A 27,373-nucleotide genomic window follows, 5' to 3' on the forward strand; every position below is an offset into this window, starting at 1 on the left:
ACAGAAGTTGAAAAGTGGCTAATTAGCTAAAATGCTAAAGTTGTCCATGATGAGATTCGAGCACGCAATCTTTGGGTTGCTGACGTTTATGTTATACGCTTACCCATCCACCCGACAAACCATCGTCCTTATGTTACGTTTGGTATGGTTACATAAGACAGAGGATAACTTAAGGAAAAAACTAATCAAACCAATTTGAGTGTAGCGGATTTAGCGCCAGTCATTTATTTTTTAAAGCAACAACAAAAAAGGATCATACAGTGAGTGAAACATTCAAAAGTGAAGCCTCCCCATTTTAAGAACTGTCCAAATGTGGGGAGAAGATAATGACAATGTCTCATTTCCACTGAAAATGCAAATGTACACCCTGCAGTACCCCTTCTTCCATGACATTCTTGTAAACTAGCAAAAAGATGTGTCTCATCTCAGTCCATCAGTCTAGAACATGAAATCTGGGTCATCATGTCCATGAGTCCATCTGTCTCACTGTTAGCCATCATGGTGGTTACCCTACATAGCGATAACAGTCCTACGCTATATAGCGACTCCCTACACAGTGACAGTAGTTGCGCTAGCCGTGGCTGTGGTGAGGGGGGCCAAGGCGGCATCGTTGATTGTGACCTGTCCTTGTGGTGAAACCTTAGCCAGTCGGTGCTCCTTGTTCTGGGAACAGCTTCGGGCACAGAGCTTGCAGGAGGCGCAGGCTGAGTTACAGCAGGGTAGGAAGCGGCAGACAATGATCCTCCAGAGGAACCAGCCTGGAGACCAGCAGCACCAACACTGCAGGACCAAACCAGCTATCACACCCAGGGTGATGAAGAGCGCCAGCAGAGACAGATAGGGTGGAGAGTCTGGTGGGAGCGTGGAGGGGTGAGAGTAGAGTACAGTTAGCAATGGGGTCTGCATGCAATTTTTGGCCAATCTCCAACCTTCCATTCTTAAGCAAAATTTTGGAGAAATGTGTTTTCAAACAGCAAAATTATTTTTTAAGTGCCAACTATATTTTAGAAAAAATCCAATCTGGTTTTCGAGCCCACTACAGCACAGAGACAGCCTTAGTTAAAGTGGTAAATTATCTAAGAGCCAACACAGATGCCAAACAGCTCTCTGTACTCTTAGATTTAAGTGCAGCATTCAACACTGTTGACCATGATGTCCTTCTGGACAGATTGGAGAGGTGGGTTGGCCTCTCTGGTCCAGTTCTAAATTGGTTTAGGACCTATTTATCCGGTAAAGAGTTTTTTTTGTCACCCTTGGTGAACATACTGTAACTCAGAGAAAGGGGGGTGGGGTGCAGCGATCTAAGGCACTGCATCGCAGTGCTGAGGCGCCATTACATCCTTGGGTTCGATCCCAGGCTGTGTCACAGCCAGCCGTGACTGGGAGCCCCATGGGGCGGTGCACAATGGGCTCAGCGTCGTCCGGGTTAGGGGACGATTTGGCCGGGGGGATTTCTTTGGCTCATGCTCTAGCGACTCCTTGTGGCGGGCCGGATGCCTGTAAGCTGACATTGATCGTCAGTTGGACGACTTGATGGGTCATGTTTCGGAAGACACATGACTCTCAACCGTTGCCTCTCTCGAGTCCGTTGGGGAAATGCAGCAATGAGACAAGATCGTAACTACCAATTGGATATCACAAAAAAAGGGGGTAAAAAACAACAACATAGCATTGATTTTCACTGCTACGTAATTAATTTCAAGATTCTTCTATTGGTTTTTAAATCAATCCACAATTGTGCACCCCAATACACATCAAACATGCTTTTAAGTTATTTACCCAGTAGGTCCCTCAGGTCCTCTGGCACTGGCCTTTTAACTATCCTAAAGCCTAGGACCAAGAGGCATGGAGAGGCAGCCATTGGAATAGAGAACCTAAAGGGGGGCTGAATCTGTGGACATAATTAAAAGAGACCTTGATACATCCTTTTAGCTTTGCTTTTCTTCCGGGTGCTTTTTGGTTGTTCAGTTTGTGTCATTCTTTTGATTTGTATCTTTGTATAGTGTATCTTTGTATAGTAAATATTTTAGCTTTAATTTTCATTGTTTTTATTCGTTGCTTCCTGTAAAGCACATTGCATTGCATTCCATGCCTGAAATGTGCTGTATAAATAAAGCTTGATTTTATTTTATTTGAATAGTACAAACATCAGAATGCTTTGTTGTTCCCAAATAGAGTTTACAGACACATACTGTACAATACCCCAACACTGATTTATGCTCCCAAAAAGTATCTTACCCAGCAGTTAAGAAATAAGGGATCTTTTAGAAAAGCCACTGTGAGATATACTACATGTAAAACACTGAGTTTTGGTTGAGATTGTTATTCTATTAACCTTTACTTAACCAGGTAAATCTTTGGGAACTAACCTAATGTAGCAGGCAAAGAAAGACACCTGAACAGAGTCCCCACTTCCATTTTTCAGGGGAAACGGAAGTTAGGTTGAAAATACTGTATCCCTGAAAACCAGAAACATCCGCTTTCTTCCAATGCCGCTGAGGGTGTTGGGAACTGATCCTTTTATAAAAACAACCTCCTAGTTGGTCAATAACCTGCATCACCTGTAACAGTTGTCAGTTGTCACTCACCTGTCACTGAGTTGTGATTGGGTACGCCGTCCGGAGTGCCACAGTTCCTATAGGTGGACGTGGGAAAAGTTGTCGGGTTTAAGACAGGAGGGTTTGGGGTCACTGCTGGGGAAGTGGCTTGGGCTGGAGCCAGCTGACCTGCTGAGGAGAGGACACAGGTGTTATTTACCTTCCCTTTAGTAAGTAAGGTGACTGAGAACACATTCCAATTTACAGTAACAATATTGAAAAGAGTTGTACAGGACAAAGAGCAGTAGAATAATACAATTGGGTGGTCTAGGGTGGTCTAGGGTGGCCTAGGGCGGTCTAGCAATCTAAGCCGCTGCCTCTGGTGCACATATACCGCTGCAGCATGGGTTCGAACTCGGTTACTGCTATTTCAGCACACTCTCCTCTATCTTTCCTCTCTACTTCTGCCCTAACCAATAAACCAAAATATAGTGTAGAAACTGTGGAATAGTGTAACATTAGTGGCACTGAGTCTGAAAGGTGTTTGGGGGCCACATAGAACACCTTTAAAGGTTTGTTGAACAGGTAGCTGCACAGGTGTCTTACCTAAGTGACCTTTGCACCCGGAGGGCAGGTGATCCTCCAGGTCGCTCCCGTCCCCACAGTTATCAATGCCCTTGTCGTCACACACCAGACTCATGGGGATACACTTCCCATTGTGACACGGGAAATAAGGTTCGCCGCTGCACGCGGATTGGTTAAAACCTGAAAACGGATAGAGCAAGGCATTTGATTGGTTACAAACTGCACAAACTACAGCTTATGAGTTGGCTAGGATTGTAATGATGAGCTAGATTTCAACACCGACGTCAGATGACTATAAAACTACAACTAATTAATATATGTGGCAAACATCCACATGTCATGTCTCACCCAGTCTGAAGGAGGTAAAGTCCCCCACAAAGTCCACTCTTGGCTGGGTACCGCGGGTTACCAGACGCAGGGTCAGGTGATTCCCTGTGGACAGCACCGGACGGGGTGGGCTCTTCCCACACAGCGGTGGCCCAATTGGAGGCGAGTTCTTGTCCCGCCCATCATAGAACTGAATGTATGACCCCGCATGACACGGGTCCCTTGGCTCCACCACTGGATTCGAAGGCTCCAATTGGAGGTTCCCGGGGGACTCAGGGAAGAGGGGGGTGGGACTTTGGGGTGCTAAACGAAGCAGGCTGTAGACCAGGAAGAAGCGGAAGTGGAACTGTACCTTCACGGGAAGAGAAGGAAGGGGGGCATGTTTAGGTGACGGACATTGCAAGGAAGATAATGTGTAAAATATTGGGATTATCACTCAATGACCCCTTGCCCCTAACCCTTTGATCTGAAAGGACTTGATAGGTGTGGGAAGTCAAGATGGAAATATTATCATATTGCATATACTTATCCAATCCTCTAAGATCTAGGGCTGGGAGTCGATTTGGGATATTGGGCATACATGTGTAGGGAGCACAAAAAGGGAGGTGGGGGCTGGGTGCGGTTAGTGGTGGGCACCTTGTCCTTGGGGGAGGCCGCCTGCATAGTGAAGTGGCAGTCTGTTCCCATGGTGACAAAGTAGTACTTCTTGGACTCCTGGTGTGAGTTGACAATCATCCCGTTGCCCTGGATGTTCTGGCCACAGAAGTCCACCACGTTGACTGGAGGACAACAAACAGATGAAGAAGTACCATGAAGGAACAAACTACTTGTTTGTGAGGATGTGATGTGTAAACAATTTACTTTCTCTGTTTCTCCATAGTGCCATTGAGTCACTGACGTTTATCAAATTATGAGATGAATAATAAAAACTAAGATAAAATAAAACACAACTGAGTAGGCTACAGCTGATTGTTGCAGGTGAGTCGGTGGAACAAATAGCCAGAACCAAACCTAAAACTGCTGCTTCAGACACCCACTCTGGGCAGTGAGCCATATAATGGGAAGATTTACAACCCCTTCCTGGTTTTATTAGCTGTTTCCCCAGGCAACCCCTGGATCGTTCTGCGCTGACCTCCTGGAATGTTCCAAGGAAGGGGACTGAGGAGCTCTATTGGCGGGAAACAACCAGTCCCACAATACCCCAGAGGTAAACACGATGCCCGCAAGAGAAGCACTGTCCAAAACATGGACAACGGCAGAACAGTGAGTCCCCAATAAAGGATTTTACAGTTGAAAAATAAACAGCTCTGGTACTACTGTAGTCCTGTAGGGAAAAGACCAGTAAGAAGGCATGGGGCAACTCCTGATGACAGTCCCATGCACGCTCACACGCAGTAGTGAGCAATACCTCTGAAAATGGCAGCTGCCCCAACGGTACATCCGTGTGTTATCCTAATGTCAATGACTGAAAGCTAACATGTATTTATTTGAGCTTTGAATCAAGCTGGACCTAAAGGATTATATGTAATTTATCTTAAATAATTTGGTGAAGGGTTAGGGACAATATTAAAGTAACTGAGTCAATGACTGAAATTCAAATTCTGCATTTGTGAAGGTATAACCACGAAATTAAATAGAATGATCATTATAACTGGTAAAGTTCTGTTATTCCCCCCAAAAATCAAGTCCATAGAGAATGATCTAAAAATGATTTTATAATGATTATTTTCTGTTTACTCAATAAATCAATAATAAAATAATGTTTCTTTCCCAATTATCCGGTTTTGATAATGATAAAAGCATAGAAACATGTCAAGTCTGTGGAATACAACATAAGTGAACAAAATATTTTAGGGTGGTTGTCAAAAAAGACAGAAATATTCCATGAATTAGTGTAATTAGAGATAAGTCAAACCCATGTGTAAACTGTTATTTCACAAATTAAGAATAGTCACAAATGAACGTTCAGCTGCGGCCCTAACCCCTGGCGCCATGGGCATCCCCTGTATGCATTATTCTCTTATCCATCGGTATGCGCCTGTTTCAATGGCAATTTCTTTTAGAAAGCAGAGTTCAAATCAACAGGTATCTGATAAAGAATATATATATATGCTTCATTACAGTGACGCGAAAAACCACACTGTATTCCGTGACAAAAGCCCAGTGGCGCAATGAGAAAGCCAGGAGCAACAAATAGGCAAAAGTATGCGCACCAGGCAGTGCGTCACCGTAATGGCAACAAGTGGCTGAAATGGCGATGGATTACATTTTACAATTGAGCTTCCATCTCCTTACCCGTGTCGATGGCATTGGTCTTGAGTGTCATTATGCTGAGCAGAACAAACCCCTTTGACAGGCTCTGAAGTTTATTCCCTTTGTTGACCATCTTGGTAGCCTACTCCCAAGCGCAAAGGATGGTGTTCCACTCTGATGCGCACTTTCCTTGTCACTCAGGCCTGCGTATCTCAAGCGGCAAAACTGTGTTGCATGTGTGTCTGATTCGATTTAAAATGATGTTCTTCACAGAAAGCAACCATATTTCAAAATGCACTTTGTGGAGATTAGGTTATCGGTGTGCCAAGAGAAGCGCGTTCTTCATTTGAGGGATATACAAGGTACATTCGCATTTAATGTTTCTGACGCCTTTGGAAGTAGTACTCTTTATCATACTGTCTTTTGTTCCTTTGAAGCCCCCTTCTTTGTCAAATCCATCTACATGTCCTTTGATTTCCATGACAACGGCCCCAAAGCGATGTTTCCAAAGGACGAGCGGTGAGGTCTCTGACTAGATGCATCCCAAAGAGGTCTAGTAGCCTATCCTCACTGAACTGTAGCCTCCCATTGGGCAAAAACTGTTAGAATCAACGTTGTTTCCACATCATTTCAATCAAAAAATAAATGTGATGATGTTGAATCAACGTGGAGAACTCATTGGATGTGCAAAAAGTAATCAATGGAAAGGAATTTCCTTTTTTCACCCTACTTTTAACCTAAATCCAATGACATGGTGACATTTTTGGTTGATTTCACACTGAATTCACCGGAGTTCACCAATCAACCAAATGTAAATCAAAAGTAGATGTTGAACTGACCTCTGTGCCCAGTGCACTATCACTCCTTTCTGTCTACAACTGCTGCATGCTTTTGCAATTGCTGAAACAGTGGAGTCGGGCCGGATTAAGAAATCATAGGCCCCTGCACTATCACTCCTTTCTGTCTACAACTGCTGCTTGCTTTTGCAATTGCTGAAACAGTGGAGTCGGGCCGGATTAAGAAATCATAGGCCCCTGCACTATCACTCCTTTCAGCCTACAACTGCTGCATGCTTTTGCAATTGCTGAAACAGTGGAGTCGGGCCGGATTAAGAAATCATAGGCCCCGGGGCTTGACTAAACCAGGGATAAAAATGATATGTTATTGTGTGGGGTGAATGTTTCTGGCATGGTTTAGGTACACTTGTAGAAGCTATGCCAAGGCACATTGAAGCTGTACTGGCAGCTCGTGGTGGCCCAACACCCTTTTAAGACACTTTATGTTGGTGTTTCCTTTATTTTGGCAGATACACTACATGACCAAAAGTATGTGGACAACTGCTCGTCGAACATCTCATTCCAAAATCATGGGCATTCATATGGATTGGTCCCCCTTTTGCTGCTATAACAGCCTCCTCTCTTCTGAGAAGGCTTTCCACTAGATATTGAAACTTGCTTCCATTAGGTAGGGAACTGATGTTGGGCGATTAGGCCTGGCTCGCAGTCACCATTTCAATTCATCCCAAAGGAGTTCGATGGGGTTGAGGTCAGGGCTCTGTGCAGACCAGTTCTTCCACACCGATCTCAACAAACCATTTCTGTATGGACCTCGCTCTGTGCATTGTCATGCCAAAACAGGAAAGGGCCTTCCCCAAACTGTTGCCACAAAGTTGGAAGCACAGAATCATCTAGAATGTAATTGTCTGCTGTAGCGTTAAGATTTCCATTCACTGGAACTAAGGGACCCAGTCCGAACCATGAAAAACAGCCCCAGACCATTATTCCTCCTCCACCAAACTTTACAGTTGGCAGTATGCATTCGGGCTGGTAGCATTCTCCTGGCATCCGCCAAAACCAGATTTGTCCGTCGGACTGCCAGATGGTGAAGTGTGACTCATCACTCCAGAGAACTAGTTTCCACTGCTCCAGAGTCCAATAGCGGCGAGCTTTATACCACTCCAGCCGATGCTTGGCATTGTGCATGGTGATCTTAGGCTTGTCTGTGGCTGCTTGGCCATTTCATGAAGTTTCCAACAAAAAGTTATTGTGCTGATGTTGCTTCCAGAAGCAGTTTGGAACTCAGTAGTGAGTGTTGCAAACGAGGACAATTTTTTATGCGCCACGAGCTTCAGCACTCATCAGTCCAGTTCTGTGAGCTTGTGTGGCCCACCACTTAGTTGCTGAGCCATTGTTGCTCCTAGACGTTTCCACTTCAAAATAACAGCACTTACAGTTGACTGGGGCAGCTCTAGCAGGGCACAAATTTTACGAACTGACTTGTTGGAAAGGTGGCATCCTATTACGGTGCCACATTGAAAGTCACTGAGTTATTCAGTAAGGCCATTCTACTGCCAATGTTTGTTTATTGTGATTGCATGGCTGTGTTCTCGATTTAATACACCACATACAAGTACACTATATATACAAAAGTATGTGCTTGTGATAAAACTTAATCCCAATTTTTTTTTTTTTTTTCCTAAACTATTGATCCTCTTGGCTGATGCTCTCTTGTGTATTTTGAACATAGAGAACGGGCTCCTGTGGTTGGAAAAAAATAAATAAAATGTTGGCCTCTTGGGCCCAGCCCGACTCATACAATTGACCATTCACATTTATTTATTATGCAGCTAATTTAAAATCATATCACTACCTCCTCTCCTTCCCCCATCTGATGATTAGCAGAGCAGCAGCAGGCTGTCTACACTCATTGAGAGCAGGCTCCTGAGACCTCCTGTGGTTGGCGTTTTTTTTGTTTGTTGTTGCTTCCTCTTGGGCCTGGGCACAGGGGCTTCAGCCCTGGTAAACCTATTAAGGATATATATATATATATTTTTTTTACAATTTTAGCCTAAAATGACCTACCCAAATCTAACTGCCTGTAGCTCAAGACCTGAAGCAAGGATATGCAGATTCTTGATACCATTTGAAAGGAAACACTTTGAAGTTTGTGGAAATGTGAAATTAATGTAGGAGAATATAACACATTAGATCTGGTAATAGTTAATACAAACAAAAAAACATGTTTTCATTTTTTATTTTTCATCTTTGAAATGCAAGAGAAAGGCCCTAATATAATATTGCAGTTTAGGCGTAATTTAGATTTTGGCCACTAGATGGCAGCAGTGTGTGTGTGCAAAGTTTCAGATTGATCAATTGAAGCAATGCAATACTGTAATAAGTCTGCCCAAATGTGCCAAATTGGTCAATTGATACATTTTTAAGTACATAACTATAGAGAACATACACACATGATATGGTAATACAAAATGTAAGTTTACACACTTCCAGGAATGTCATACATGATGGCTCATTAGCTTATACACTAACTTTCACACATCTGGATGGCTGGGTGTGGAGCCAGAGACAGCAGGGGTTCAAACTGTAGAACCCATTTCCTACATTTGAATATAAAACATTTTTTAACAAACAAAACTATGGTACATTTTATCTCTGGGGATCTCAGGATGACAAATCACTGCAAGATTACTGAACATTATTTACCTTCAGAGGTGAATGTATCAAACCAGTTGCCGTGATAAACCGCCAGTTGCCGCTAAAAGACTCGGAACTAGATGGGACACACTCTTTTAACGGCACTTTGATATAAAGTGATTATCTTAGCATGTTACGAGAGCATTTTCGCTAACCCTAGCCCTAACCATAGGCCGTCATTGTAAATAAGAATAAGAATGGGTTCTTAACTGACTTGCCTAGTTAAATAAAGGTTACACACAGTCATTTTGTTGACCAGCTAGGTTAATTATCCTAACCTGCTGCGTAAGATATCCTAACCCTCTACGAAAATGTCACTTCGATATTGAAGTGGCGTGAAAAGAGTTTCCCATTACTAGATACAGACGGGATGAAAAAAACATACTGGATGGAGGTTTCTGCAGATCACAGACGAATGCGTCCAATAATGGAGAAGAAAAACTCAAGTTTATTTACTGTCTTTGGAAATGCCCACTGCGATTTGCTCCACCAACCGCCTTTTCTTTGAAAGGGACGTAGCTACGTAGACAACAATGGCACGTCATACGTAAGTACTTGCGCCTTTCACAAGTTTGAAACTGAAAGATGAAATATTTATTTAAAAACTGACGCAAGGGCGCTAAATCTAAAACAAACTGTGAATAAAATATGAAAATATATGCAGCTGCAAAATCAGAAGTTTGTGATACACGCACGAAAGGTTCGAATGTACATTTAATTCTAAAAAAAAACATGCTAACGTTAGCAAGACATGATGATGGGTAGCTAGTTAGCTTGAGAGCCAGCTAGCTACGCAGTTATTTGCAGTGGGAAATATCTGACAAGCTAGCTAGTAGCTAGCATGATGGTTGGTAGCTAGCTAGCTACGAGCATCAGCTGATCTGATTATAGTGTTATGTTAGAACGTTTAGTTGATGTAATTAAAATGATTTCATTTGAACTGGTTGCCTGCTGTGCTTAACATTGTATTATTTTTGGGGGCGTTTTTCTGCCGCCGACTACTATAGCTAACTATATTTAGCCAGCTGGCTAACTAACGACGTTGAGTGGCTTAAGTTAGCTGTGCTAACAGGGCAAGTTAAACTAGGCCGGAATATCCTCGGCACCTCTTTGTCAGGGTACCCATGGTAAGCTCGGTTTTTCTTACAGAATGGCGCCTCGCGTACAGCTTGAGAAAGCAGCCTGGCGCTGGGTCGACTCGGTGAGACCGGAGGACATACACCGGGAACATATTGAGATAGCTTACCGAATCTGTGTACCGCCGTGCAAGAGGGGAGCATGCAGGTAAATGGGCACACATAGTTAACAATTTCGAATTTCTTCAATTCCCATACTTAAAACTTGTCGTTTATGTCATATTCACTGCTATAATGTTGCCAGATCGCTAAGAGTGAGTTGTGTTGCATAACTATCTTATTTTGTCTGCAATTTGATTATCATGTAGCTAGCTAGTCACTCAGCTGAATGACATGTGCAGTCACAATATGAGATTTCAGCAATGGAAAGATGGGTGAAACACTTCATGACTAATTTCCTTTCCTCTAGTATTTTGATATTCACATTACAGAATGGCATCGGCTTCCTGATGCTTGATGTTATTCTCAAGTTTCAATGCCTGAAACAACTGTCTCTATTTGCTTAAAAAAAATTGTGAAAGAGATGGTTGTTAGGATATTGACATCTCTCCCCCTGACTTTGCTTATAAAGGAGGAATTGTAAAGGGAACCCAAATTGTCTTGTCGGTATTGGGGAACATGCCTGGTTGGGAGAGATAAACGAAAACAGCTTCCACAACATTGATGATCCAAATTCAGAGCGCCGGGACGAGGTTGGCCTACATCCACAACATTCATCTTGAACACAGATTTACACCTGCAAGGACTTGCTCCTGCCTGTTTTTAAATACACATGACTTGGGTCTACTTCAAGTTAAATTGTCTGCCTTTCATCTGCACTGATTTGAAAACACTGGATGAACTTGTCCATCTCTCTCACCCCCCCCCCCCCTCCCCCTCCCCCCACCTTTCTCTTATCCCCTCTAATTCTCGTCCTCCCCCTCTCTCAGAACACGTTTGTGGGTCTGACGAACCTGGGCGCCACGTGTTATGTCAACACCTTCCTGCAGGTGTGGTTCCACAACCTGGTGCTGCGCAGGACCCTGTACCTGTGTCAGAATGCCCGGGCAGAGGAGCACAACATGGACTCAGGTGTGCTAGCCCTTGGAGATGAGCCCAGATTGTAGGGATGTAACAATTTACCGATACGCATCGGTCCACGGTTCATATGTTTAAAATATAAGTGCATCGGCCCTTGGGAGCCCAAACGGATTACTTTCTCTCAACCTTTAAAAAACCCAAATCTTTTGTGACAACTACATCCTGTCCTTCAGTGTCTAACTAAGCATGTAATTGGCGGCAGGTATCCTCCAGATTAGATTGTTGGCCCAGTAACTAAAAGGTTGCTGGTTCAAATACTGGAGTCGACAAGGTAAACTGTCACTGTGCCCTTGAGCAAGGCACGTGGAGTTGGCACATGTAACAAAAAAAAACACATTAGCATTACACACTTGTGTGTCACAGGATAAATATAAGCCCCCCCCCCCCCAAATAATGACTATTGGGTTGACAGTCATTGATTTAATATTCCATACCAAACAACCCCAGGCAATATCAGTAGCCTAGTGAAACTGCGGTGTGCGTAGCTTCTCGCGCTGACCAACGAGAAGTGGGTCAATTCCTGATCTGGCACATCTACGTGTGCCATTTTGTCAAATGGGCTGAAAATTGTGTTTTACCTGAATAAAAGTAGCCTAAGCTACTGCCGGAGACGCAACTCATCTGGTTATACATGCTGATCGGTTGTTCAGGTTCACCAGCAGCAATGGTTTTGGTAGATTTGGTAGTTTTACTTGAAACAATAAATATATATATATATATACACACACACTACCGTTCAAAAGTTTGGGTCACTTAGGAATGTCCTTGTTTTTGAAAGAAAAGCATTTTTTTTTGTCAATTTTAAAATAACATAAAATTGATCAGAAATACAGTGTAGACATTGTGAATGTTGTAAATGACTATTGTAGCTGGAAACAGCTTTTTTATTTTATGTTTTTTTTTTTTATAGAATATCTACATATTATTATCAGCAACCATCACTCCTGTGTTCCAATGGCACGTTGTGTTAGCTACGCATACTGGCTCTAACCAGAATAGAAAGAGGAGTGAGGTGTTCGGATCACAAAGAAGAACATTGCTGGAGGAGTGCTTAAGGCTATCTGTCAAGCATGGTGGAGGCAATGTGATGATCTGGGGGTGCTTTGGTGTTGGTAATGTGGGAGATTTGTACAGGGTAAAGGGGATCTTGAAGAAGGAAGGCTATCACTCCCATTTTGCAACGCCATGCCATACCATACTCTGTGGATGGCGCTTATTTGGAGCCAATTTCCTCGTACAACAGGACAATGACCCAAAGCACACCTCCAAACTATGCAAGAACTATTTAGGGAAGAAGCAATCAGCTAGTATTCTGTCTAAAATGGAGTGGCCAGCACAGTCACCGGATCTTAACCCTATTGAGATGTTGTGGGAGCAGCTTGACTGTATGCTACGTAAGAAGTGACCATCAAGCCAATCCAACTTGTGGGAGGTGCTTCAGGAAGCATGGGGTGAAATCTCTTCAGATTACCTCAACAAATTGACAACTAGAATGCCAAAGGTCTGCAAGGCTGTAATTGCTGCAAACAGAGGATTCTTTGACAAAAGCAAAGTTTGAAGGACACAATTATTATTTAAATTAAAAATCATTATTTATAACCATGTCAACGTCTTGACTATATTTCCTATTCATTTTGCAACTAATTTCATGTATATTTTCATGGAAAACAAGGATATTTCTAAGTGACCCCAACTTGTGTTATATCAAATATGAGAGAGTAATTTGATATACAGGGTGAAGTTGATCATTTCTTATTTTCATTGGCTATGTCATAGCAATTGTTTTACAGGTAGATATTGATACATTACTAGCTCTAACACAAACATGACAAGGGGGGGTGGACAAAAAGCAAACATTGCCCCCCAACTGATAGTGGGGTGGCTGAACTTCTAGGGACGGCAGGTAGCTTAGTGGTTAGAGAATTGGGCCAGTAATCGAAAGGTTTCCCAGTTTCCCTTATGGCTCAGCCAAGGTGCCTACATCCACCATATACATAATTTACACACACACACACACACCGAAGTCAGCTCAAACAAATGCTGCTCAGAGAGGCCCAGCTCATCAGCAGCAGATTTTAATTTCGAATGGAAAATGAATGTGTTTATGCAACAAATGTTAGTGCATCGAACCAAATCACATCAATTTGTTCCTCTAATCAAAGTGGATCGCACAAATAGTTTCAAACTAAAATGTATTGTATCGGCGCCCAGGTATCTAATGAACCATCTTGAAAAGTTCAACCCAAATTCAAGCCCTCACCATTTTCCCTTTCTCAGACTATGAGCCTCGCAGCATATGTGAACACCTGCAGTACCTGTTTGCACTGCTTCAGAACAGCAACAGAAGGTACATTGACCCCTCGGGGCTGGTCAAGGCGCTAGGGCTGGACACAGGACAACAGCAGGTAGTCATCTTTTTACATGCTCAGGAAAGTCTGAAGAGTTAACAATGTTTTGGAGAAGCTTAGTTATTTTTATAGTGGGTATAGGAAGAAAAATAAGAATACAATTCAAATGTAAACTACAGTATTTAAATTATACTCATCGTCATCTCTATTTCTCTCTCTTGCCTTTCTTTCACATTCAGGACGCTCAAGAGTTCTCCAAACTCTTCCTTTCGCTATTGGAGGACACATTATCCAAACAGAAGAACCCAAACCTGCAGAATGTCATACAGCTGCAATTCTGTGGACAGATGTCTTACGTCACTGTGTAAGCCAGCACTACATTCACCCATCAACTTTAATCAGACTTAAGTAACATTGGGCTCCCGAGTGATGCAGCGTTCTAAGGCACTGCTAGAGGCTTCACTACAGACATCCTGGTTAGAATCCAGGCTGTATCACAAACGGCCGTGATTGGAAGTCCCATAGGGCTGCACTCAATTGGCCCAGTGTTGTCCGGGTTTGGCCAGTGTAGGCCGTCTTTGTAAATAAGAATTTGTTCTTAACTGACTTGCCTAGTTAAATAAAAAACAAATAAAAAAAAATTCGAACAACCCAGTGGTAGTTTTATTTGTTCGAATTTGGAATATTCAGGTTGCCATGAGAGATGTCCTTTTTTGCTTTATGGGTTGGTTTTATAAAGTCAAGCGGTTTAACTATTTTGTGCTTTGACATCAGTGGTGGTGCCAGTCAGAAATGCAACAGGATTTTTAGTATTTTATTAACATCATAAAGACAGATGAAACTGGGCTGTTAACTGGACTGTTCATGTCAGATTGGACACTAGGGACTTTTACTAGAGGTTTGGCTTTGTGGCTGCAAAGGTTATGCTTTTATCCGGGCCATGCTTTTGCCATTTTTGCCATTTACGTTTCTTCAACTAGTACCTAGGTTTTAGTCACCTTAACTCAACCCAGACTTCTACACCTTTTCAAACTTCCTTAGAAACAGCAATAACAGATGCAGACTTTGAGTGTCTTAGTCTGTGGGTTTATGACAGGTGTAACCAGTGTGGCCGCGCTTCTCCACTGCCGTCCCGATACTACGAACTGGAGCTCAACATCCAGGGCCACAAGAACCTTACAGAATGTGTCACAGAGTTTCTCAAGGTAACCTTGCATTCTGACATCACATTAGTCATGAAGATGATGATGCATCATGTTGTTCTTTAAGACGATTATGCATTATGACAGCATATAGTTCATTAGTTTAACTAATGCATTTTGACCACACATTGGTTCCCCAAGGTATTAATGCAGTATGACATTGGTTCCCCAAGGTATTAATGCAGTATGACATTGGTTCCCCAAGGTATTAATGCAGTATGACATTGGTTCCCCAAGGTATTAATGCAGTATGACATTGGTTCCCCAAGGTATTAATGCAGTATGACATTGGTTCCCCAAGGTATTAATGCAGTATGACATTGGTTCCCCAAGGTATTAATGCAGTATGACATCAGGGTTATTTCCCCATGGTAATTCATTGATGTAACAGACTGATTGAGTTTTAAAATAACGTGTGAGTAGTTGGGTTGAACAGTTTAGAGTAAAAAAAAAAATTTAAAAAAAGTTTGACCTCCTAGTGTTGACCCTGTGATCGCTCCCTGCAGGAGGAGAAGCTGGACGGTGACAACCGCTACTTCTGTGAGAGCTGCCAGAGCAAACAGAACGCCACTCGACGCATCAAACTGCACAGCCTCCCACACGTACTAAACCTGCAGCTCATGCGTTTTGTCTTCGACAGGTCAGTTTGATTCATTCAGTCTGTCGTTTTGTAGAAGGGTCTCGAGTCTACAATCCCTCAGCCCACAACTCAAAATGTACATACCTTCACTAGTAGTGGCCTTATGCAATATCACTAAGGGTCAATGCAACAACTCTAACTTGGTACTGTTGCTGAATGTTGTCTGTCTTCTGATTCCCAGACAAACGGGTCACAAGAAGAAGCTCAACACCTTCATCAGTTTTCCAGAGCAGCTGGACATGGGCCCGTTTCTGGAGGGAAAAGGTATCGCCAGCCTTGCAATGGCTCAACATACTGTCCTCATTCTATAAATGTGGCAGAATATTTAATGATGAAGATACATGACCGAAGTTCTGTGACTATGGTATGATAAAAGCTGACCCTTTACTATGCATTATGACATACAGACACACATAATCCATGCTGTTTGTTTTGGGTCTCTTTGGGTGGCGTCCCCAGAAGATGAGAAGTGTGTGTACGAGCTGAGTGCGGTCCTGATCCACCGCGGGGTCAGCGCTTACTCGGGTCACTACATTGCACACGTGCGAGACGCCCGCACCAGCGACTGGTACAAGTTCAACGATGAGGAGATTGAGAAGATGGAGGGCAAGAAGCTACAACTGGGCATCGAGGAGGACATCGGTGAGCCCCCCTGCTCCTTTCTGCATTAGTCCACTTGTGCCCCCTTAACCTCTTCTCCCCTTCACTTCCCTGAATTGTAGCTGTATTGTTTTGTAATACAGCTTGGTTAAAAACGGACTGTTGTTTGGTGGTCAAATTCCCACACCCACTCCCCTTAATAAATCAATGTTTATTTAAAGTGCATCTAAAATCGTAACACTTTACAGTAAAACAACAAATGTCGGAGATAAAATAAAACCCATACAGGAAGAATAAAGGAACTTACCACTCTTCAACATGGCTTCTCTTCTACTTGTTCTCTGCTGCTGTTCTGCTCTTTCTCCAGCTGAGACGGTGAAGTCCCAGACCCGTAAGCCCAAGTGCAGTAAAGGATACCACTGCTCCAGGAACGCCTACATGCTGGTGTACAAGTGCCATAGAGAGGAGGACACTGACCCCATGGAGACCAACGTTGACGTGCCAGGTGAGGATCTAACTACTGGACTGCACCTGGTGATGACTGTAGTTCAATACATTATGTACAAGGTAAGAACTGAGCTAGCTGGATAGCTCCAGTGTGTACATCCCTTTGACATACTTTATTAAGATCATCAACCAAAGTTACCAACCCAGCGAAAAATAGGTAAGAAGAAATGTGTAGGCGGTTAAAGCTATTCCCCAGAAAGACTTGTATAGTTATATATTCCCAGCAACTAAAGTCAGCTAGAAATGCGTGGTACCTGTTGCTGCAGAGGTGACGTGGTTAGAATGTTGTTTGTATGACCTTTGAACCCAGCAACGGTAGCTGTGATATCAGTGGGAGCCCTCTATCTGTGCCAGGCTTTCTACAGAGGCTGGTGGACCGAGACAACAGGAAGTTTGAGGAGTGGTGCCTGGAGATGGCCGACATGCGCAAGCAGAGCGTCGACAAGGGCAAGGCCAAGCACGAAGAGGTGAAGGAACTCTACGAGCTTTTACCTGCGGAAGACGGTCGGTAAAAACATCCCCTTAGCCCAGCTATCACAATATTGCAATATGAAAGTAGTTCTTTGTTCATGATGTTGTATAATGCATTATAACTAGGGCTGTTAAACGATTAAAATAATTAATCGAGTTGATGGCATTAGTAATTGCAATTTTTTAATGTGCTCAAATTTGGCCCTAAAATATTTTTCCATTTAATTAGCAGTGCATTGAGTTACAGGCATACTATGTTTTGATTTGTAAGGGATGGAAACACAAAATGATCTACATCCGAATGTTTTAATAGCATTTTCCCCTTAAACACAAGTCACTGTAACGTACAGCTATTTATGCTCCATATGTTTAAATAGGCCTACTCTCATCAATGTTCTTGAAGTTTAACACTTATGCACAACACAAAGCTATAAGTACTGTTACTGCTGCAGGCATTCTAAATGAGTGACTACAGGAAAAACCTGGCTCTATGGATACAAAGAGCTTTTACATTTGTCCAACAATCTTATGAAAACACTGTAACCATCTGTACTGTTCAGGGCCCTGTTTCCCAAAAGCATCTTAAGGCTAATAAGTTCATTGTTAGAACCTTCATAGGAGCCTTGTTAAATCTCCCAGCTGTTTCCCTAAATGCTCGTTATTAACGTTGCACTTGAAAACGCTCGTAATTTAACTCCTGCCTCAGATCACTCGAAGAACAGCTAAGTGCGTCGTTGCCCTCCCGCGTCACTTTATACACAGAAAATATACTACAAACATAGAATCCCGTGGTTTAACTGTCTCTCTGTGACTGCCGATAACTTCAGAACATAGTTGACTACAAATACAAAGTTGCCCATGTCTACAATTGATACAAACATGCGACGTATAAAAATATGCGTCAAATGAAAACCGAGATGACGGCATTAAAATATAAATAGTAGACTATAGGCCTATTTCATTCATATTAAAATAAATGTCATGTTCAATCTATCGAGTTATAGTTTGCTACTTGTAGGCAAGTCAACATCGACACATGCTCCAACAACGCACTTAGCGACTGTTCTCTGTGCATGGTGTTTTGGGGAACGCATATTAGATCTTCGGCAATTGTAGGAAAGATGCGTCATTAAAACACTCCTAAGCCTAAGTTGCATCACTATCGGGGAAACTGGGCCCAGATAACTTTAAGTAGCCTATTCTTTCTCATTTCTTCCTGTGCCATCCAATTTTGTGGTCAAGTTATCAGGTTGCTAGCTAGAGGCACACGGTCTTCAGCGATGTAAAGGAACAAGTATTGGCTGTAGTTGTGCGCTTTAAAAGGGTCAGTGTGGAAACACCTGCGCCTCAAAGGTCCATCCGGTAAAGAAATGGAGTCGTGATTAATGGCGTCAGAAATCATTTGCAGAGATCATTTTGACAGCCCTAATTATACCACATCCCTGGTATGCTATGCAGGTGCATTAACAGTAGCTATGCTTACTTTGTAAAGAAACAAAGTTACACAAGAATTTAGCTCTGAGGTATTTACAATAAATGTTGTACGAGTGCAATATACTGTGTGTTGCCCATTTTCTTTATCCAGAGTTCTTTTGCCCAGCACTGAAGTTCAACTAAGATGTCCATCTTACAAGGTTGAGGTCCGGGTCGAGTGTTTCATGTTTGTGTGTTTGTTTCAGGCCAGCAGTATGAGTTTGTGCCTCTGGAGTGGTTGAAGAAATGGCTGGACGACTCGACGGTCACTAAAGAAATCGACAATGGCAACTTCCTCTGTTCTCATGGTAAACTTCACCCAGACAAGGTGGGGGAGGCCAAGAGGATCTCTGTTAAAGCGGCAGAGCTTCTCTTTGACAGATACGGCGGAGGACCCAGACTAGATGGTAAGAGACATTGCTGATATGCATGGATAGTCTCAGCTCCTCTCTGTGACCTCTGACCTTGTGTGTGTGTGACCCTGTGTCCAGGGTCAACTCTCTGTGAGGAATGTGTGGGCCAGAGATGCAGGGTGCTGCGGCTAAAGAACCAGCTGGCAGAGGACTACAAAGAAGTCACCAACCTTGCCAAGGGCCCGCCCAAAAGGTAACCACTCACTCACAGATTAATGGCAACGTTTCGTGTTCGTAAAACAGTCCTCGCAGTGCAGAATGTTAGACAAAATAACAGTATATTTTATTGATCCAGACATGTTTGTAGTACTGCAGCTAGGATTGCAGTTTGCGCAATGTGTGTATGTTCTAATATCTCACCCCTATCTGACAGTGATGAGGGGTACTGGGTGGGCAAGACGTCTCTTCGGAGCTGGAGACAGCTGGCCTTGGAGCAGCTGGATGAGGACGAGGAGGAGACCAAACACATCGACGGCAAAACCAACGGAGAGGGACCAGAGATCACTGCTACTAAAGGTACACAAACCAGCAGAGGTCACAGAGTACAACTTGAAAAACTACTTGTCACAATGACATGTAGAGTAGGTAACTACAATATTGTTAGAATGTCAGAAATAACATATTCACCTCCTTTGTGCGGAGATCATGATTGGTTATTGCTGTCTGGTTCTTTATCAGTGTGGCCCAGTATTGTTTGACTATTGCTGTCTGATTCCAGAGTACGGCCCAGAGAACCAGGATGAAGACGAGGAGGAGATGAAGACCTTCAACGAGGACATCCTCTGTCGGCATGGTGGCCTGAGTATCCTGGAGAGCGAGAGGCGGCTGGTGACGGAGGAGGTGTGGTCCAAACTGAGGGTGTATTTCCCCAGAGCCCCCCAGTTCACCCAGCTACAGGAGCCCTGTCAGCAGTGCCTGGTAAGAAGGGATGGACCGAGGTGGTGGGAGGGATAGAGATACTGTTGTCTCTCTCTCCCTACTCCTCTCTAGCCTTGTAAATGGAAAAACCAAATTGAGCTGATCACATTCCTTTTAGCTGTGTGATATCCCTGTGGGTTTTCCTGTAGAGGCTGGAGCGTGAGGGGAAGGAGAATGAGGCTCTGAACAGGATGATGGCGTCAGAACAGAAGAGCTCCCTCCTCAACCTGTTCCAGGAGAAGAACAGACCCACACTCACCAAGTGGCCGCAGGTAATAACTGTTAGTGCACAGGTAATAACAATATCGACTGTAATTTTTGGTGAGTGGATATTTACAAGCGAATATGAACGAGACATTGTGCAAATTAACAAAGTTTTAACGCATGCTTGCCTGAAGGAAGAACAGTCCTGGCTCTGGAGCAGCATGTGTACACGCTGTGTCTGTGGAGTCGCTAGGGTAACTGGTCTGCCTGCTCTGCTCAGAGAATGCCTGGGGGGAGCAGATGGGCCGAGAATGGAGAGGAGAAAAAACGCAAGGAAATCAAGATTGTTTGGCAGCGGTACAGATTTCTGAAACACAGCAGAAAGCTAACGCTGTGATGTCCGTCTCATTCATTCAGCCACTTACAGTGGCAAGAAAAAGTATGTGAACCCTTTGGCAATACCTGGATTTCTGCATAAACTGGTCATACAATTTGATCTGATCTTCATCTAGGTCACAACAATAGACAAACACAGTCTGCTTAAACTAACACACAAACAATTATACGTGTTCATGTCTTTATTATACACACTGTGGGAAAGTATGTGATCCCTTGGATTTAATAACTGGTTGACCCTGCTTTGGCAGCAATAAACTCAACCAGACCTCCACAACGGTCAAGAGGAATTTTAGACCATTCCTCTTTACAAAACTGTTTCAGTTCAGCGATATTCTTGTGATGTCTGGTGTGAACTGCTCTCTTGAGGTCATGCCACAGCATCTCAATTGGGTTGAGGTCAGGACTCTGACTGGGCCACTCCAGAAGGCATATTTTCTTTTGTTGAAGCCATTCTGTTGAAGATTTACTTCTATGATTTGGGTCGTTGTCCTTTGCATCACCCAACTTCTGTTGAGCTTCAATTGGCGGACAGATAGTTTAATCTGTCCACAGAATATTTTGCCAGTAGCACTGTGGAACATCCAGGTGCACTTTTGCAAACTTCAGACGTGCAGCCATGTTTTTTTGGACAGCAGCGGCTTCTTCCGTGGTGTCCTCCCATGAACACCATTATTTTTTTGTGTTTTACGTATCATAGATTCGTCAACAGGGATGTTATCATGTTCCAGAGATTTCTGTAAGTCTTTAGCTGACATTCTAGGATTCTTAACCTCATTGAGCATTTTGCGCTCTTGGTCATCTTTGCAGGACGGCCACTCCTAAGGAGAGTAGCAACAGTGCTGAACTTTCTCCATTTATAGACAATGCCTTAACGCGTACTGATTAACATCAAGGCTTTTAGAGATACTTTTGTAACCCTTTCCAGCTTTATGCAAGGCAACAATTCTTAATGGTTCACATCAGGCAATGCTTCTTGTGTATAGCAAACTCACATTTTGTGAGTTTTATTTATAGGGCAAAGCAGCTCTAACCAACATCGCAATGATTGGACTCCAGGTTAGCTGACTCCTAACTCCAATTAGCTTTTGGAGAAGTCATTAGGGGTTCACATACTTTTTCCAACCTACTGTGAATGTTTAAATTATGTATTCAATATAAAGACCTGCCAACATGCACGCATTTTGCGTACCAACTACGCAATTCTCTGTCCATGTACGCAGGTACGAGATCCGAGTTAAAAGTACGCAGAAATTAATAGGGCCTGATATATATCATTTTTAAAAACATTTGAATAAAAAATAAATCCACTGAGTAAATCTAACATCTCGATTCTCGAGCAGTAACACACAGACATGTACGGAGTTTGTGTCAACGGACATGGAAATTAATTTTTCGACGTAGCTACCGGGTGTCTGCCTCCAGTTTGTTGTGATGCTGAGTTTGTTGACTCTCAGCTGTACGTAAACACACGGACAAATCTCTTTTCGACTCCGTGTGTTGTGGAAAGGTAAACACAAATTGTTTTAAGCTAACGTTAGAGAACATAAGATGGACATTCAGTGGGCTCTAAAGTGCCAGCAGTTCATTTGCTAGTGAAATAAATTAAATGCAAATACGAACAATAACTGGTCGCATTTGTGTGAGTGTGATATACATTTAATTCTGCGTCCCATTAGTTGTATTTTCCAAGTAACATTACGAGGATCACGCAACCTGATATACTGTAACTGTAAACAAAAAGCATTACAAAAGTATAATCAAAAATAAATATAAACATATTGGCATTAAATGGAGTCGGGAGTTTAGAAGACTGTGCGATGCAGAATGAATGGGTGTCCGGTATTGGCAATAGAGGCAATGCTTCTAAAATGCCTTTGCAGTAGATTTGAGATGTTATCAATTTCGAAAATCGGAAATGATGTATTCGCTGCAAAGAAATACAATGGGCACCTTAGGCTGAAACACCGGACTCTAGCGAACTGCGTTCAGATTCCCTTTGCGGTAGCCTACTTAAGCTTTGTGTAGCCATCTGTATCGATGCGATCATTTGTTTTTATGTTTTCAAAGTGGTTTTGCTTTTTGTGTTAATTAGGAACCGTGTCTTTAAAGCGACCAGACTCACAAACAGCGCGCGTACAAGCGTGCAGGGATAGAGAACCCAATTCGGCGGGTGCTACGAGCGCGAGTTGAATCTCCAATTTGCTGCTCGCATCTGGTACTCTAAAAAGTTGGGACAGGTTTGGCAATAATTTGTGTGTTATTAGTTTAAGCACACTGTTTGTCTATTGTTGTGGCTTAGATGAATATCAGTTCAAATTTGATGACCAATTTATGCAGAAATCCAGGAAATTACAAAGGGTTTACATACTTTTTCTTGCCACTGTAGAAAACTAGCAAGTTTCACACACACGGAGAAAAATTATGAAACCCATAAGAAATATACTGCTGTGTTTTATAAAAGCAGATTTGAAATGCTTCTTATTGTAATTTCTGCTGGACACAGACAAATGTTGTTTCAGTTGCACTTCTCCACTGGATGAGAATTCACAAACCAACAGCACTCTGATGTGTAGCTAGCTACCTTTCTCCGGTTGTACTAATGTATTTTCTGTTGAAGGTAAACTGTAGTTGCACTCCCCTGATAACTCTGTTGAAGCATGAACACGACCCCTGTCAATACACAGCTGGACTCACCTGCTCCCACTTTCTCCTGTTGTGCTATTTACAAAGAAATATGTGACTGGCTCATTTGTTCTGGGGAACTGTTTTATAATGTAAAATAATTTGAGCTGTGAAATGAATGCAATCTGCTTTAACTCCTAACGTATTGCACAAGTTGACTGCAGGTATTTACTTAAAAAGTAGCTACTATTGGGGCCTCCCGAGTAGTGCAGGGTCTAAGGTACTGCATTGCAGTGCCACTAGAGATTCTGGGTTCGAGTCCAGAATCATCGGGAGACCCATGGGGCGGGGAACAATTGGCCCAGCGTCGTCCGGGTTAGGGGAAGGTTTGGCCGGCAGGGATGTCCTTGTCCTATCGCGCACTAGCGACTCCTTTTGCGGGCCGGGCGCAGTGCGTGCTGACACGGTTGCCAGGTGTACAGTGTTTCCTCCAACACATTGGTGCGGCTGGCTTCCGGGCTTAAGTGGCCATTTTGTTAAGAAGCAGTGCGGTTGGCTTGCGTTTCGGAGGACGCACAGCTCTTGACCTTTTGACCTTGACCTGCAGTGATGAGACAAGGCTGTAACTACCAATTGGACACCACGAAATTGGGGAGAAAAAGGGTAAATAAATAAAAAAAAGTAGCTACAATTATTAAAATGTATGGAGAAACTTCACAAATGGTTGCGTTATTGACCATCCTGTGGCTTTTTCCAAATACCCCGGTATACTGCCCAAGCCTACTAGACAAGGTTATTACATGAGTAATTACAGTAAGTACACTGGTAATAACACAGGTAATAATGGTTATTGCACAGGTAATAAGAGGTATTAACAGTTTGTACACTTGATATCTTATTGGCTGAACTGAATATATTTGTTGATGACATGTTGACATACTGATGAATCCAATCTTTGTTTTAGGAGACGGACATTCTCTACATAGTTCCTCTGTTTTTTGTGGACGAGTGGAGAAAGTTCATCAGGTAAGTCCAGTCCTAATCCTATAGTTTATTTTTTGAGTGCTTCACCATTCAAATCGCCAAATGAATGACTTCTCTCATCCCCTCCCTCCCTCTCTGTAGGAGGCCCACTAAGACCACCCCAGTGTCTAGCGTGGGGAACAGTTTGCTCCTTTGTCCCCATGGGGGCTTCATGTTCACCCATGACTCCATGTTGATGGGAGACGCCCAACAGTGAGTGACTTCACTGACCTCTGTCTGACCCCTCTCGACCCATGTTGTTTTCATGTTTTATACTGCGCTGCTCTGGTCTTCATCATCCATCCCTCCTGGTCTCATGTTGTGTTTTATACTGCTCTGGTCTTCATCATCCATCCCTCCTGGTCTCATTATGTGTTTTATACTGCTCTGGTCTTCATCATCCATCCCTCCTGGTCTCATGTTGTGTTTTATACTGCTCTGGTCTTCATCATCCATCCCTCCTGGTCTCATGTTGTGTTTTATACTGCTCTGGTCTTCATCATCCATCCCTCCTGGTCTCATGTCGTGTGCTGTTCCCTCTGCACAGTATAGCTCTTCTCTGGCCCGGTGAATGGGAGGTGATCAGCAGACACTTCCTGGTTGATCAGCCAATCTCCATCTGCCGGATCAGTCAGGCCACACCCAACGGCTCCAGTGTGGAGTACACCACCCAGCCTGGTGAGATTCAAGTCCTTATGATTTCCCTCAACTGTGTGACTTAATTCTGTTATTCTGTTATGATTCTTAGAGAACTGTGCAGAGGAACTGTTTGACTGTGTTTGTTCTGTGTCCAGAGCTTTGTAGGGACTGCAGAGAAGGCTTCATCTTCCAGCAACAGAGGGACATGAGAGAGTACGCACAAGCCACAGTCTACGTCCGCAAGGTCATAGACGACAAGAGGGTGAGTGTCTTTCTCTCCCCTTCCCCTCTTTCTCTCTTTCGGAAATATGTCTGTCACAGAGTGTAATATGCAAATGGTCTCCAGAGAAGAATACAACTGCCTTCCTATTTAGCTAATGGAGGCAGCTCCTGAGGTGAATGTGAGTGGGTCGGAGGCAGAGGATGAGAGGGAGGAGCCTGTTACTAAGGTGGATGGAGAGCGAGACCCTGACTTTAGCCAGGTAGGACACAAACCCCTCACTTCAGTTTCACTTTTTATTGCTTATAAGTCTCTAAGAATTGAATGTTTGAGTAATGGTTTTGTGAACTAAGCCATTTACCAATAATGTAGAAGTTAGAAGTGCTGAGAGGATGATTGACATAGATATTGCCCGATGTTTCCCTTGCTTCCTGGTCACATGATGTCTGTCCAGATAGAGGACGGGGCAAAGCGTCAGAGGCTGAGTGACAGCACCATCGGTGCTGCCGCAAGTCCAGCCCCCATGGCCAGTGGCGGCAAATCAGGTATCAGGAGGAGCACAAGGCACAGGAAGCTCCGGGGAGAGAAAGCACTCATCGTCTCAGCCAATCAGACGCTCAAGGAGCTCAAAATACAAGTGAGGGGTTCACCAGTGTTGCCATCGATGGAGGCTTGAATAACCATAATGCATCATCCTTGCTTTTGCTCAACACTGAATCTAAGGATTCCTGATCCCTAATTCTGGTGTGTGTTAATGGTTCTCCCTCAGATCATGCATGCCTTCTCTGTGGCCCCGTTTGATCAGAACCTGTCGATCGACGGCCGGTGTCTAACGGATGACTCTGCCACCCTCGGCAGCCTAGGAGTCATCCCAGAGAGCGTCATCTGTCTGAAGGTATGTACCGCATTTATATTAGATTTGATTATAAACTTGAATTTAAAGTAAAATCAAATTGAATGGGGTAAAGACTAGTATCTAATATGAAAGTGAACATGTCATTACCGGAGACGAGCAGTAAATGGTTTAAAGTTGCTTATTCCTGAATATGCATTTTGTCTTTCAGGCTGATGAACCCATAGCAGATTATGCAGCATTGGATGACGTTTATCAGGGTATGTTTCTTTTCCTCTCGTTTTTCATTTTTTTCTCTTCTTTCTTTTGTATACCCTGAATCTTTTGTACACTATGAACTGAAAGATTCCATTTGCTAACAACGGTTTCTGTGTTCTTTTTTTCAGTCTGTATGCCTGAAGAAGGATTTAAAGGTATGTTCTGATTGCAATCATGTTTGCATTGATTCGTTTTTTAACCCTGATCTGCAGTATGTGCAGCTGTTATCTTTGACATACAACAACTCAATAAAACATACTGTATGGATCCATTCAGGCACTGGGCTTCTCGGTCACTGAAGAAGACATGACAGTCTCTGCCCTCGAGGCGGACTGAAGCTGGACAACAAGAATCAAATGCTTGTAGTGTCCATAAATTGGAAAAAAGTGCTTTAATTTTTAATTTAATTTTGATTTCTCTTATGTCGTTTTCTAAAGATTTCGTTTTTGTATTTTAAGCTGTGACTGTTGCAAATCCTTTGGTTATTTCTCTGTTAAAATTTATCTGCTGGCTTTTTAATATTTAAAGACGTTTATGCATTCTCTGGGACTTTGTGGTCACACTCTCTTCGCCTGGGTTGTGAGTAGAAACGGGTCATGAGAATCTAGTGGCATCTTCCAATGTGGAACCCAAACTTCTCTTCTGTCTGCTTCCGTAGACTTCTGAGACGATCGACCCAATTGAATTTTACAAGATACATTTTTTTTGTTCAAAGGAAAATTGTGGTCTCACTGCAAATTTTCTTCAAACATTTAAAGAATGCATGAGCAACTCTTAAATATTGAACATTGTAACTGTTTGGTGGTTTAACATTTAAGTACCTCAACAACAAAGTTAACAAAATACTCCCTTGCATTTAGAATAATAAAATATATGTATATTTCTTAAATGAATAAAAAAACATTGCACATTTAGATTAGGTTTGTGCTGCAGTCAGAAACCGATGCAGGCCTTGATGTGAACTGTTATTTCATATGGGCAATAAAGTTGTTTTTTCTCCAACAGATTTTCTCACACACATTGTTTTGGATCTATTTGTGCACTGTGTGAAGTAAAAAAACAACCATGGGGAGGTTTCCCCAATACAGATTAAGCCTAATCCTGTGTCTGGGAAACCGTCTCTCTGACCCGTTCTTTCATACCTCAATGCTTTGACCGCTACGTTATTGATAAA

The 27,373-nt window shown here is 43.0% G+C and overlaps 2 protein-coding genes across 5 annotated transcripts; one reads left to right on the forward strand and one right to left on the reverse strand.

Annotated features, from left to right (window-relative positions):
* Positions 1-16,631, reverse strand: LOC139413752 (low density lipoprotein receptor class A domain containing 2). The gene is made up of 6 exons (XM_071161483.1): positions 16,507-16,631; positions 4,086-4,228; positions 3,471-3,801; positions 3,144-3,302; positions 2,589-2,729; positions 1-851 (listed from the first exon to the last, which is right to left on the reverse strand). Exons 1-6 carry the CDS (start codon positions 16,517-16,519, stop codon positions 550-552), a joined length of 1,089 nt encoding a protein of 362 aa, XP_071017584.1. The 5' UTR covers positions 16,520-16,631; the 3' UTR covers positions 1-549.
* LOC139413738 (ubiquitin carboxyl-terminal hydrolase 48-like) lies at positions 5,567-27,203 on the forward strand. 4 transcript variants are annotated; one of them, XM_071161457.1, is made up of 27 exons: positions 5,567-9,893; positions 10,343-10,477; positions 10,901-11,021; positions 11,259-11,400; positions 13,687-13,814; positions 13,997-14,121; positions 14,854-14,962; positions 15,466-15,599; positions 15,781-15,863; positions 16,059-16,241; positions 16,567-16,704; positions 17,061-17,210; positions 18,857-19,057; positions 19,142-19,256; positions 19,437-19,579; positions 19,782-19,981; positions 20,131-20,253; positions 24,171-24,232; positions 24,332-24,442; positions 24,777-24,907; positions 25,024-25,130; positions 25,243-25,350; positions 25,543-25,725; positions 25,858-25,983; positions 26,153-26,201; positions 26,328-26,354; positions 26,476-27,203. In XM_071161457.1, the coding sequence occupies exons 2-27, from the start codon at positions 10,344-10,346 to the stop codon at positions 26,496-26,498; spliced, it is 3,156 nt and encodes a 1,051-aa protein (XP_071017558.1). In that variant the 5' UTR covers positions 5,567-9,893; position 10,343; the 3' UTR covers positions 26,499-27,203. The 4 variants fall into 4 exon arrangements, with proteins under 4 accessions (XP_071017558.1, XP_071017559.1, XP_071017556.1 ...); XM_071161458.1 differs by having other exon boundaries at positions 16,062-16,241; XM_071161455.1 differs by having other exon boundaries at positions 9,725-9,740.
* Positions 27,204-27,373: the final 170 nt, after the last annotated feature.

Source organism: Oncorhynchus clarkii, chromosome 7, assembly GCF_045791955.1.
Source record: "Oncorhynchus clarkii lewisi isolate Uvic-CL-2024 chromosome 7, UVic_Ocla_1.0, whole genome shotgun sequence".
Taxonomy (NCBI): Eukaryota; Metazoa; Chordata; class Actinopteri; order Salmoniformes; family Salmonidae; genus Oncorhynchus; species Oncorhynchus clarkii.

Coding starts and splice junctions, on each gene's coding strand:
- LOC139413738 (XM_071161455.1), top strand. Junction 10,478..10,900: donor TGCAAGAGGGGAGCATGCAG/GTAAATGGGCAC, acceptor TTGCTTATAAAG/GAGGAATTGTAAAGGGAACC. Junction 15,600..15,780: donor ATGCGTTTTGTCTTCGACAG/GTCAGTTTGATT, acceptor TCTGATTCCCAG/ACAAACGGGTCACAAGAAGA.
- LOC139413752 (XM_071161483.1), bottom strand. Junction 2,730..3,143: donor CGGGTGCAAAGGTCACTTAG/GTAAGACACCTG, acceptor TCCTCTCCTCAG/CAGGTCAGCTGGCTCCAGCC. Junction 852..2,588: donor CAATCACAACTCAGTGACAG/GTGAGTGACAAC, acceptor CGCTCCCACCAG/ACTCTCCACCCTATCTGTCT.